At 37.3% G+C, this 14,256-nt stretch overlaps 1 protein-coding gene across 2 annotated transcripts in view; it reads left to right on the forward strand.

Annotated features, from left to right (window-relative positions):
* The window catches only part of ITIH5 (inter-alpha-trypsin inhibitor heavy chain 5), an 82,180-nt gene that overhangs the window by 39,573 nt on the left and 28,351 nt on the right, over positions 1-14,256 (forward strand). For both annotated transcript variants that reach the window (XM_052000161.1, XM_052000162.1), the window contains exon 8: positions 13,156-13,324. In XM_052000161.1, the coding sequence (XP_051856121.1) occupies positions 13,156-13,324 (169 nt within the window). The remainder of the gene's footprint in view (positions 1-13,155; positions 13,325-14,256) is intronic.

The following is a 14,256-nucleotide window of genomic DNA, read 5'->3' on the forward strand; positions in this document are numbered from 1 at the left end:
ATGAAGTAATAGATGGAAGACCGAGAGCAAAATTCTTTTTCTCCTAGCCCATTAGCACAGATTTGAGTTTTTAGTTTCAAAGAAACTTTTTAGTAATAGAAATATGACTTTTCTAATTCAAGTCTGTATAGCTTCTTTTTTTTTTATTTTGCCAGGTAGCTCCTCACATTTTTTTTTAAAATTTTATTTTATTTAATAATAACTTTGTATTGACAGAATCCATGCCAGGATAATTTTTATACAACATTATCCCTTGCAATCGCTTATGTTTCGTTTTTTCCCCTCCCTCCCTCCACCCCCCCCCCAAGATGGCAAGCAGTCCTATATATGTTAAATATGTTGCAGTATATCCTAGATACAACTGTATAGCTTCTTAAAAAAAACTGAGAGACCAACAAAAATGTTCTGAACAACAATTAGCAGGATATGATTTGCTAAGAAACATCTTGAATCTTGAATTCTATTTTTTAAAATAACTTTTTATTGATAGAGCGCATGCCAGGGTAATTTTTTACAACATTATCCCTTGCATTCACTTCTGTTCCGATTTTTTCCCTCCCTCCCTCCACCCCCTCCCCTAGATGGCAAGCAGTCCTATATATGTTAGATATGATGCAGTATATCCTAGATACAATACATGTTTGCAGAACCGAACAGTTTTCTTGTTGCACAGGGAGAATTGAATTCAGAAGGTATAAATAACCCGGGAAGAAAAACAAAAATGCGAGCATTTTATATTCATTTCCCAGTGTTCTTTCTCTGGGTATAGCTGCTTCTGTCCATCTTTGATTAATTAAGGCTCTCTTTATCGAAGAGATCCACTTCCATCAGAATACATCCTCAAACAGTATCGTTGTTGAGGTATATAATGATCTCCTGGTTCTGCTCATTTCACTCAGCATCAGTACATGTAAGTCTCTCCAAGCCTCTCTGTATTCATCCTGCTGGCCATTTCTTACAGAACAATAATATTCCATAACATTCATATACCACAATTTACTCAACCATTCGACAGTTGATGGACATCCTTCCATTTTCCAGCTTCTAGCCACTACAAACAGGGCTGCCACAAACATTTTGGCACATATACAGGTCCCTTTCCCTTCTTTAGTATCTCTTTGGGGTATAAGCCCAGTAGAAACACTGCTGGATCAAAGGGTATGCACAGTTTGATAACTTTTTGAGCATAATTCCAAATTGCTCTCCAGAATGGCTGGATGTGTTCACAATTGAATCTTGAATTCTAGAGAAAAAATTGAGTACCTAGTTAATCAACAAGTATTTATTAAGTGCCTACTCTGTGTGAGGCATTGGAGAAACAAAGACAAAAATGAATCAAATCCTGCCCTCAAGGAACTTATGGTCTATGAAGGGAGACAAGAAGTACATATATTATAAATTTACAGTATATATCTATATGGCTGTCTTCTCTTGCCTCTCTCTCTCTCTCTTTTTCTTTCTCTCTCTCTCTTTCTCCCCCCCCCCCCATATAAATACAAATTAACTCGGGATGGGCAAAGGTACTAGAAGTAGAGGTAGCTAAATGTTGTAGTAGATAGAGTGCCAGACCTTTTGTTAATAAGATTCATTTTTGAATTCACATCTGACCTCAGACAGATTTTATTATCTGGCCAAGTCACTTTAACCCCTTTTGCCTCAGTTTTCTCATCTGTAAAATGAGGTGGAGAAAGAAATGGAAAACCACTTTATAGTATCTTTGCCAAGAAAACCCTAAATGGAGTTGCAAAGAATCGGACATGATTGAAAACGACTGAACACCACCACCAGATATGAGAGAAATCAGAAAAGGCTTCTTGTAGAAGGTAGCACCTGAGTTTTGAAGCAAAGTAGGGATTTTAAGTGGTGCAGGTAAGGAGGGATGACTTTTAGGTAAAGGCAGATGGAAATTGGAGTAAAAGTATGAGGAACAGCAAGGAGGACAGTTTGGTTGAACTACATGTAGCTGACACAAAGGAAAAGCTTGGAAAAATATATTGTGAATCCATGTAGTGAAGGACTTTAAATACCATATAGAAGAAGTCTTCATACCTAATTCTAGATTAATAGATGGAGGAGACCCTCAGACATCAACTAGTCCAAGCCTCTTGTTTTACAGATGAGAAAATGGATATCAAGAAAATTGAAATATCTTGGCCAAGATCACAAAATCCACAAGTAACAGAGTCAGAATTTGAAACCTAGTCCTCTGACTCCAAATTCTGTGCTCTCTACTCTCTATCATGTTGCTTTAAGTTGTTAGCAGAACCAAAGGCATATACACAAAAATAAGAACAGTGTATTCATGGGATAGTAAGAAAAGTACTGGCTGAAAGACTGAGGTATATTAGTTGTAGAAGTAGATGGACTTAAATTATGTTGAATCTTGAAAGTAGAAAGAATTTGGGATTTTATGTTGAGGGAAATTGGGAATAGCTTTTGAACAGGTGATCAATACAATGAAAAAAAAAGGTTTTAATAACTAATAAGTTTAAACTGAAAAACTGAAAAAATACTATCCATCTCCAAAGAATTGATAGAGTTTGTCCTCCCTTTGGCTTTTTATCTGGAATCACCCAGTATTTTTTATTTGAATTTGGTCAATATTTGTTTTGTTCCATCCTTTCTCAGTGAAACAAAAAGCAATATTGAAAAGTTTAAGCATAACTTTTTTATTGCTTTCCTCATTTTTCTTATGTGTGTTTTTGTCTGTTTTCTTTTGCAACATGGCTATTGGAAAATAGATTTTTTGCAGAACTGCATATGTATAATTTACATCAAATTAATTGCCTTCTCAAGGAGGGGGAGTAGAAGGAGGAAGAGAATTTGGAACTAAAATTTTTAAAAATGAATGTTAAAAATTGTTTTCACATGTAATTATGGAAAAAACAAAAAAATTTAAAGTAGTTTAATTTTTCAATGGTAAAGTCTGTAGATTAGAGTGGGGAAAGAACAAAGTCATGCAGAGAACTTTGGAGGCTATTTCAGTAAGTTTGGTGAGAAGGGATCAGGATTTGGATGGAATTATGAAAAAGAAAAAGGAAAGAAATTGATGAATATGAGAAATATTCTCTCCCTATTCCTCTCTTATTCTTTCAATAGTTAAAAAACTTCAAGATATTATTTGACACATTTCCTCTTCTGTGGCCACTTTGCCCTGCCCCCTCTTTACCCAGTCACATAAATCTTCAGGCTATTTCCCCAGACCTCAGCCTGCCAAGGGAAAACCAGACAGCTGATGGGGGGGAGTGACAGAACAAGTGTTCTTCTCAGTCAGTACTGAATACTGTCCAATGTTTGTTTGATAACCTCTGTACCAAGAAGGCCTGGTTTTGGTCTGGTTTCTGGTGATTAGCACATACATGAACAAAGCTGTCATCTCATCGGATACTAGGTATTGCCAGACTCAGCTACCCATAATTCTCAAAGCACAGGGAGATGATGTTCTGTAAATCACAACTGAGCTTTTATTTAAGACTGATATGTCCTACCTCTATTTGGAGAGTAATATAAAACATTTTTCATTTGCTAAGTAGAAAATATTAATATTTTATCATTCACAAGAAGTTAGAAATTTAGTATATGATAAGTTAAAAAAATGAAACATACATAAGACATTAGACAATAGGTTTTGCTTTCCACACTAATGTCAATATAATGATGCATCAAGTGGTATGGGAAGAAAAATAGAGAATATTTCATAACACTGGGAGTAATTTTTTCCTTGAAGTGAAATTTGCCAAAAATGCCTTAAAGTTCTTAGTTTCTGACACTAAAAGTCTGAAGTAATTTGTGAGGTCCTAAGAAAAGACAGGGAGGACTCTTGCAAATATTTAGTCTCTTCTTATATATTATAGCATTTCTCTAGTTGCTGAATAATCACAAAACATGTCCTGTCATCATTGCCAAGTGTTCAGGCCTGATTTACAAGAAGGGAAATTTGACTAATGTTCTTATCATTGAAGAGAGCATTCAAGCGTCAAGAAGAGTGCTATCCAAACTCTGTCCTTCCTTTAGCACAGATAAGGGTGCTTTTTATCTGGAATCACCCAGTATTTTTTACTTGAATTTGGTCAGTATTTGTTTTGTTCCGTCCTTCCTCAGTGAAACAAAAAGCAACATTGAAAAGGGAACTGAAGGGGAGAGAGAGCCATGGCCCTGAGCATGTAGCAAACAGAGAAAGAATAGATTGTCTTTTCAGGGGAAAGGAGACAAGGCGGAGGAATTGTAGAACAAAGACAAACCCTCTCTGGTGAAAAGTCCTGACTTTGTATTCTTGAGAAAGGGACAGATGGCCTAGTGAATAAAACTAAAGATTAGGACTGAGACCTGTTACTCTGCTCCCAGCCTTGCCTTACTGTGGGAGGTGACAAGTTATGGGGACGGGGTGCAGATTCAAGACAGCTCAGCCAAGGCAAGGCTGGGAGAGTAAAGGATAAAAATTTACCCACACTAACCTTGTTCTGCTTCCCCTTGTGTAGACTATCAGGAGTTTCTCCAAGCTATCCCAGTCTCATTCTCAATGCTCAAGGCACCAGCTTGTACTTTTCCATGGTATTATTTCCATAGTCATCAGTCGACCAATTAATCTGCAATCATTTATGAAATATGTGTTATACACTAAGCATTATGCTAAATTCTGAAGAAACAAAGAAAGGGAAAGAAAAACACCTCACTAGTTTCTGTTTTCAAGGGAGAACTTATAAAAGTTTTGTATAAACAAGGGGCTACTGGGTAGCACAGTGATTGGAGGGTCGGACCTGGAATCCGGCAGCTTCATCTCCATGAGTTCAAATCCAGCCCCAGACAAATAGTAGCTGTGTGACTCTGAGCAAGTCATTTAACCCTGCCTCGGTTTCTTCATCTGCAAAATAAACTGGAGAAGGAAATGGCAAAGCACTCCAGTGTCTTTGCCAAAAAGACCCAAAATGGGGTCATGAAGAGTCAGATACAACTAAAAAATGAGTGAACATCAACCACAAACATACAAACAAGATCATATATACAGGATAAATTGGAAAAAATCCCAAGGAAAGACTATCCTATGGTTAAGGACTGGGAAAGGCTTCCTGTGGGACATTAGTCAAGATTTGAAGGGAGCAAGGGAAGCCAGGAGGTCAAGATGAGAATGGAAAGAGTTCCAGATATAGAATAAGGGGAGTGAAAATTTCTGGAGTCAGAAGATAGATTGTTATTTGTGAAGAACTACAAAAATGATGGTGTTAGTTGGTTCTCAGAGCATGTGGAGGGGAGTGAGGTGTAAGAAGACAGAAATGGTATCAGGGTACCAGGACTTTTAAAAGCCGAATAGATGTTTTGTACTTGATCTTAGAGATAGGAAGCCATAGTGGTGATTACATGGGAAATAGCCATGGCCAAATCTATGTTTTAGGGAGTGGAGATTAGTCTGGAATAGAGAGAGACTTGAGGCAGACACACAAACCAGCAGGCTGTAAGAATAGTCCAGATGTAAGGTAATAAAGGCTTATTAGCCTTTTAGGTGGTATCAGTGTCATATAAATGACATATAAAGAGATGCTGGAAGGTAGAAATAATAGGATTTAGCAACTGATTAGCTATGGTGGGGGAAAAGTGATGAGAGGGAGTTGAATGCAATACCTAAATTGTAAATCTGAGTGACTGGGAAAATGTATGAATATAAGTATATTCAAAACAAGTAAATGCACACCAAGGTTTTTTTCATAAGTTTCTAGATCTTTAAAACCTTTGAGTTCCCTATCCAAGCACATGTCAGTCTCTTGCCCTTTTTCCATTCTTTTACTGCTACCAATCCTTCTTTAAAATTGCCTCATAAGAGGAATCTTTGGGTTAAATTGTCCATTTGAAACTCAACTCTAGTTCTCCACCCATGTTCTGTTCTCTACATACTCCATATTACATGCCTAAGGGTGGGATCTTCTTGTTATTCAGTTGTTTTTCAGTCATGTCCAACTCTTGACCCATTTTGAGATTTTCTTGGCAGAGATACTGGAACGGTTTGCCATTTTCTCCTTCAGCTCATTTTACAGATGAGGAAACTGAGGCAAACAGAGTAAGTGACTTTCCCAGTGTCATACAGCTAGGAAGTGTCTGAGACCAGATGTGAACTTGGGAAGATGAATCTTCTTAAATCCAGGCTCAGCACTCTACTATCTACCACCACACTAAATAATGATCAATAGTCTTTGGATATCTTGGGATTTAATTACCAATTCTGGGCAGCTTTAAGTCTCTGTCCCAATTTCCTCATCTCTAACATGAGAGAATTGGACTATATGTCCCTTGAGGTCTCTTCTCACTTTACATTTATGTGTCTATCAAACAGACATAGACATTCAGGGTCAGGGTGCTCAGGGAGACATTCTTGAAGTTCCTTGCTCATCCTTCATTTGATTTTTTATTTTGATTCTGATTTTTTAATTTTTGGTAAAAAAAATTCTACTTTCCAGTACAAAATGACTCTAAAATGTCTGAATGTTTATTCTGAATATTATTCTCCATATGAAAGGAAAAGTGGTGACTGGGACTGAAGTGGGGGGAGTATGGTGGGAAAAATCACAGTCTAACTCAAAGGAAAATGGGTCACCCAGCTAGTATATGACAGGGATGGGAAAGGACATAGTAGGTGCTATGTAAGTGCCATTATTTATTCTTATTAATAGATGTATTGAAATCAAATGAATTTTTTAAAATGAAAGTTAACCTCTAAATGACTGGGCATTTGGCCAATATTCAACTGGTTTACTCTCTTTTCCTAGGATGGCTTTTAGAAAACAATATTATTTCAGATTTGTTCAGGATAATCATCATGCTTTTCTACAGCTCACGTAGAAGGAAATATAATTAGTTTTAAATGTGGTACTCTTTCTGATTTTCAATGTGCATATAGCCAAAGAATGAGCTGACAAATGTAATTCAGTACAACAGCCAGTAAAAAAAAAAACCATTTATTATACAAGATGTAAACCAAGCTTTTAGGTGTGGAAGATAAAGTTCAAAGTGGAATAAGCCACCCCTCTTGCCTCCCAATTTTGGTAAATACAGTAGCTATCATTGGAGATTATGGACCATATGGGAAAGTGACAGAGAAAATAAAAATCTATTGGTATAAATTAGAGTAAAACAAGTTCTGTTAGAAAACTTATAGTGTACAGAACTAATGCCTAACATATTAACCCCCTTTCAATTTCGCTTTCACATGTGATGTCATAATTTTCCATTTTTCTCTTTGCACAACAACCCAGGAATTGTAACATAAATGCCACTGGTGTCTGCTTGTCTGATACAAATACAAAAATATTTGAAAATGTCTTCTTCATGGGAATCCTGAGAACTACTACATAGACAGCTGGGTCTTTCATCGGCTCTCCTGATGCTTCACCCTGAGGCTGTTATTATGTCATCTCTTCCCATTTTCAAAGTGATTGATGTGGTTTTAAAGTGGTTATAACAGTAACACATTCCTCCCTTTCACAGATATGCTAAGAATATGGAGGAGTATATGGTTATTTGGGTTCAGTCCTTAAGGGACTTTCTTGATATTAGGGTACATGGGTCACTACTGTCAACCAGGATCCATCACTATGTTCAGTGGTCATAATGAGGGAGCAGTATGTGAGTAATGTCCTAATAGTGACAGCTGAAGAAGGGAAAATAATCCTCTTATTGGTCTCAGTTATGATGCCTTCTATGGGCAAGGGAACAAATCATCATAAATAGTGGTATAATTTTTTTAATGCTATAAAAGAAAATAATGTCATTAAAATGCCTACATTTATAGATGGAGAACTTGAGCCAGAGAGATTAAGAGATTTGTTTCAAGTATAAATAATAAATCAGAGCAGAGCTAGGATTAACTTCCATGATTGTCTTTTAAAGAAAAAACCTTTTGACTTAAGAAATGTATATTTCATAATTGGAATTAATTACCATAGAATGGTAGTCTGTCAAAAAGTTAGTATTATCTATTATATCCTAGAAAGAATTCAGAAGAACAAATTAGAAGTCATTCTTGTACCCTCTTATCTCCAGGACAAAATCCCTGCTTCCTGGCAGAAGTGTGATGTTCATCATGTAAGATTCATTCCCCATTCCCTTCAGATCGAATGTTTTTATAGATCTCCAAGAAAATAGTTTTTACCTTCTCTTTCAGTCACTGCATCTTTAAGTATGCTGAGCAAGAGGAGGTAGACTTTTCATTTAACTCTCCAGAATGGGGACATAACTACTGCTGCCTTCTGGCCAAAAATTACCATGTGCTTATTTTATTTTTATAAACAGAGACAACAGATAGACAGACAGACACTAAGAGAAATAGAGAAAGAGACAGAGATAGAGATAGAGAGATAGAGACAGAAAGCATACTGACCTGGAGTCAGGAAAATCACAGCTGTATTATTCTGGTAAGTTTACTTAATTCCTTGGTGTTCCAGGAAATTCAAAAGATGAGTTGTATATTAACTATTCACCTGCTTTGGTAGAGTTTCCTCACTAAGAGTTCCATTTGCTAATGAAATCACAAATCCAGACCAAAAATTTTTGTAGTTTTATTGTGTATATGCACATATAAATAATAGCAATGCAGTAATTGGGCAGCTAGGTGGCACAATGAATAGAATACTGGATCTGAAGGCAGGAGAACTTAAGTTCAAATATGGCCTCAGACACTAATTAGTGACTTTGAGCAAGTCATTTAACCCATTTGCCTCAGGATGCTCATCTGTAAAATGATCCAAAGAAGGAAGTGTCAAACCATTGCAGTATCTTTGCCAAGAAAACCCAAATGGGTTCATTAAGAGTCACAGAGGATTAATTGACTAAACAACCAATATGGAAATGTTGCCTCCCTTGTAGAGGAGTGTAATAACTATCATTTTTGTCTTTGAATATCCAGAGCATAGATCAGAGTCTGCTTCATGCTTATTGGTCAATTCTCCAATTCTTAAACTTACTATTTAAGGATCCCTAAGGATGCCAGAAGCTAAACAAACATTATATCCACCTGACAAAGTTTCCCTGATCATAAACTTAGTAGTGGAAAGGTCTTTAGAGATTGTCTAGTCCAGGAATTTTTAGTCTCTTGTGTCCTGGGCCCCTTTGGCAGTTTGATGAAGTTTATGGATCCTTCTCAGAATAATGCTTTTAAATAATTGAAGGGAAAGCTTAATTTTGCTTAGAAGTTAGTGAAAATAAAGATGTATTATTACTCCACCCTAGTTCATGGACCCCTTGAAATATATCCACAAACTGTTAATAACCCTTTCCAGTCCTTTCCATTTAAATTATCTGCTAACTTGCTCTGTAACTTGTAAAGAAATTTTCCAACCTCAGATTATATAATAAATGATTTTCTTTTCAGATATGTATTAATTGTTTTGGATCAGCATCGTCAATTAGGAGGTCAGGACTATCATAACTTTCTTGTAGAGTTATACATGCAAAAATCCATGAAGATATTGATGATTAGAATAGTATTTAGCAAATGACTGATATCATGTGACTTTATGTGAAAATTATGTTTTATAAGTATAGTCTAAGCCTATGTATATATAGTTGTTTTGTTCATTTGTTTAGTCATATCAGACTCTATGTGACCCATTGTATTTTGTTCATAGGGTTTTCTTGGCAAAGATACTTCAGTGATTTTCCATTTCCTTTTCTACTACATCTTCCATTTTTCATATTAATAAACTGAGGCAAACAGGGTTAAATGATGAATCTTCCTGACTTCCTGACTCCAGGATCAGCAATCTATCCAAAGCATTACTTAACTTTATGTATATGTAGTATACATAAACTCTCCCTCTGCTGGCTCAGACTTTCCAATGATTTCTCTGGAATGTATGTCTGCTTATCACCCTGGTCCAAAAACTCATGAAAATGTCTGAATGTGGCCCTGTTAGTCTTTAACATGCAAGCTTGTTGTGCAAAAATGCCAGCTTCTAAAGCCCCTTAGCATTTACCAGCATTCTCTTCTCCAGAACTTTTGCCCTTCCTACTCCTTGCAAACCCTTTGGAGACTGAAGAACTTGCAGATCACCCATGTGGAGCACACAAGCAAGCAAAGGGTTAACTCACTGTAGCTACAACTCAGGCCAAAGTTGCCTCTAGGGGTAACATTTGAAAAGCCATAACAAACTCTAAAGGCCAGAGGAACAGAGGGGTCCTACTACTGTGCCATTCAGGTCATTTAAGGATAACTTGCAGCTGTGGCCATACAAGGTCATAAGAAACCTGTAGCAACTACTAAGAAAAGAGAAGGGTGGAGAGATCCAAATATTTCAGAGAGATGAAAAAACCCCCCTAAACTCCAAACCCAGTAACCCATTCCTCAAACAGAGCAGCAGGCACAATGGGGAAAAACATCAGTAGAAAGGGCTGGTCAATCCTCCAATTCTTAAACTTACTATTTAAGGATCCCTAAGGATGCCAGCAGCTAAACAAACATTATATCCACCCGACAAAGTTTCCCTGATTCAAGCCCAGTGGCACCTGGCCAGGTTTTGACATCAGTCAGCACTAAATGCTTCCAAATAAATACAGGACCAAGAAGGGGATGATTTTGGAGGCTTCTGTGGCTTCCTTCCTCTGGTAACTTCATTACTTAGCAGCTAAACTGGGAACCCTGACAGGAGATAAGACCAAATCACTAAGAATGTTCGAAACTCACTCTGAGGTAGAAAACCCAGTTGGAAGAAAAGATGAGAAACGACAAAAATAGGTGCCACTTCCTTGGCCCTTTTTGTTTCTCATGTCTCTAAATTACTTGTCATGTAATGTGGGTTATAATTAATTTGTGTTCATGTCTCATCTCTGTTCTGAGCTTATGCACTGTGATGTCTTATCTAAGCTTGATATCTCCCCCCAGAACCCATCTGAGTGTTCTGCACTTTATAAACAATAAATGTTTGTTGAATTAAATCAAGTTCAATATCAGCACATGTGGGAATTTTCCCAGGACAAACTGGACCTGCCACTTTCATTTCCCCAAAGCCATCTTTCTCCACATGAAACCTAATGACTAAGTGTCCCTCAAAGATCAGTCCTGGGCTATCTTCCCTTTCTTCTTCTTCTTTGGGTAATATCAGCTCCTCTGGGTTCAATGATTACCTCCATGCAGATGACTCCCAAATCTAAAAATACAAATCTGCTTCTCTATTCTAAGTTCCAATAACCAACTGCTTGCTGAATAGCTCTAACTGGGTGTCTCATTGGCTTCTCAAACTCAGCATATCCAAGATGATAATTTATCATCTCCTATTCTTCCCTATGCTTCTCCTTCAGATTTCCCTATTTCTGTTAGGTGTACATTGTTCTTCCGGTTATGCGGTTTACAGCCTCAGAATCATTCATAACTCTTTCCTCTTCCTCAGCCTTCTCCCCGCCATCTGATCAGTTGTCAAGTCTTGTTATTTTAATTTATTCAACATACCTCATATCCCCAGAGAGAAGAGAAGAGGGTCCTCAAGGTAGTGTGGTATAGTAGATGGAGAGCCAGCTTCAGAGTCACTGTCACTGAAAAAGAGCTAATGGACCCCCAAGCAAGTCACTTCCTTCATCAGGGTCCCCAATTTTTGTGACAATTGTTAACTTGCTTTGGGAGGAATTTTCTTTACACTGAAATTTCAGGATGGGTCTAAAAGAGCTCTGCAGGGTCTTATACACAGTCAGTGGCTATTAATGCTTGTCGAATTGAAAGACTAGACTTATGTCCACTACATGTGTAGCTAGTCACAGTTATTTTGCATTCATTTGATATTGTCATTTAGTTGTGTCTATGTCTTTTATGTATTTACCAATATCAGGGTTGTTTTGGAAGATGGAGCTACTCAAAGTTATAATAACTCATTTTTGGTTGGAATGTACAGGAATAGATGCTTAGAAAATGCCATCTTCAGCTAGTGGTGACAGCTTTATTTGGGTGCAAATTCTATTTATTTCCACAGAATATTTGTGGTTTGTGAAGAGATATAATATGTGCACCTGTTGTGTGAGAAGAAATACTGCTGCTCTTCAGTCTGCAATTCCAGAGGGCCAGAAAAGGTTGGGAGTTGGGGAGAGATAGAAAGAGCCAAATTGGGAGAGAAAAAACAGACATGAGAGATGTAGCAGGAGTTCCAGACTGGCAAAAAAAAAAAAAAAATAATGGATTTTATTGTTATTCTTTTCTCTTGAAAGAATTTGGAAAGGTCTCAAATCTTTACAGGGTGGGGAGGAGAATGTTATGTGATATGTTTATTTTCTTCATCTTTTCAAGAGTACAGAGTTCAGGGAAAGCTTTATGTAGGAACATTAAAAGAAATATTAATTTCCCAAAAAGCAATTTCTGTCCTTCCTTCCTTCTTTCCTTTCTTCCTTCCTTCTTTCCTTCCTTCCTTCTTCCCTCTCTCCCTTCCTCCCTTCCTCTCTCCCTTTCTTCTTTCCTTCTTTCCTTCCTTCCCTTTCTCCTTCCCTCTTTCTCTCTCTTCTTTCCTTCCCTCCCTCCCTCCCACTCACTCTTCCTTCCTTCCTTCCTCCCTCCTTCCTTTTTTCCTTCCTTCCCTCCTTTTTTCTTCCTTCTTTCCTTCCTTTCACTTTTACATATTTCCCTCAATTCTCTATATGCTTGAGAAATTTTTATTAGAAAAAGAATATTTGAGAATCCAAGATCTTGGAAGTAGAGCTGTTACAGGTAATGGTGAAGTCTAAAGAGTGATGATCCTAATGTATCACTGATTTTTTCTCATCTCCTTTCCTCTCGAAGGCAGAAATTATATCTTATTTTATGTCCACCATTGTGTTTGGTATTGTTATTTATTTTCAGTCACCTTGGTCATGTTTGACTCTCCATCACCCCAAATGAGATTTTCTTGACAAAGATACTGGGGTGGTTTGCTATTTCTTTTTCCAGCTCATTTTGCAGTTGAGGAAACTGAGACAAATAGGATTAAATAAATTGCCCAGGATTATACAGCTGATAAGAGGAATCTTCCTGTTTCCAAACTCAGCACTCTACCACTGTGACACCTAACTGCCTTTTATACATAGCAGGTGTTCAGTAAATTTTTCTGACTGATTTGACCATCTCCTCATTGACAAGGATTTTAAGCCAAGACCTTCATGCTCAGAGCAGTACTGAATGACACATGGTGAAGCTGACTGGTTTCTGTCTTTATCTAGACCAAAGATGCCCTCTTCACTATCCTGCATGATCTAAGACCACAGGATCATTTTAATATTGTTGGATTTTCCAATCGGATCAAAGTATGGCAGAATCACCTGGTTCCAGTGACTCCTAACAACATCAGGGATAGCAAGGTCTACATTCACCACATGACACCTACTGGAGGTAAAAAAAAAGTCTCCCTTTTTCTCATTTTAGCTTTTTCAACGTAATAAATATGAAGGCAAATATTTGAAATCTGAAGCTGACTTCAGGTAATAACAAATTAAGAGTTTGCATTTTAAGAGATAACAATTTAAAATTTTGCATTATCTATGATCATCAAAACAAAACCCTACCCCCTAACTTTTCTCAGTCTTTAATTTGAGACGGTCCACTAAGTTATAAAGAAGAAAATTCTATTAAGTCTGTGAGGTCTTCTCTACTTCTCAATGATCCCTTACAATGAACTTATGTTCCAAGAGTGGCAGTGGAGGGAGAATTGGTGCCAATGGAATGGCCTACTATTTTTTGTGTTCAAATACTGTTTTAGGAAGAAGTGTGGGAACTGCCCAGCCAAGCAACTATCTAAAGGTAGAACTGTAACTGAATGAATAAAGCTTGCTTATCTGAGAGATATAAACTAGGTGCCAAGGGGAAACAAATGCTGTTTGATGTAGAAGAGACATAGTTAAGAGATCACATGAGGTCAAAATTGATTGAATGGTCTGATTTTTCTTTTGCTATGTGATTGTGCAGCCTCTAGGAACTTCTTCAATGATTCGATCAAAAGAGAGGCAGAAGAATTCCAAGGAGAGATTGTTTAATCCAGATTCTGTCAACTAAAAGGAGTTTAAAATTTCACTTCTTAGATTTAGGGGCAGTGGGTTAGAGGTGGCTTCTAGCCATGAGGAAACAGAATAATCAAAAGCAGGGAAATGCAGGGAGGACATGGAGAGATGTGGTGAATAGCCTAATTTGGCTGGAACATGAAACTATTGTAAGATAAAGATGGAAAGGAAAAGTGTCAGATTGTGGAAGACAATCCTTCACAATCTCCTTTGCTGGATCCTTAACCAGGTCACAGACACTTATTGTGGGTGTCCCATAGGGATCTG

The sequence above is a fragment of the Antechinus flavipes genome, chromosome 5 (assembly GCF_016432865.1).
Source record: "Antechinus flavipes isolate AdamAnt ecotype Samford, QLD, Australia chromosome 5, AdamAnt_v2, whole genome shotgun sequence".
NCBI classification, from domain to species: domain Eukaryota; kingdom Metazoa; phylum Chordata; class Mammalia; order Dasyuromorphia; family Dasyuridae; genus Antechinus; species Antechinus flavipes.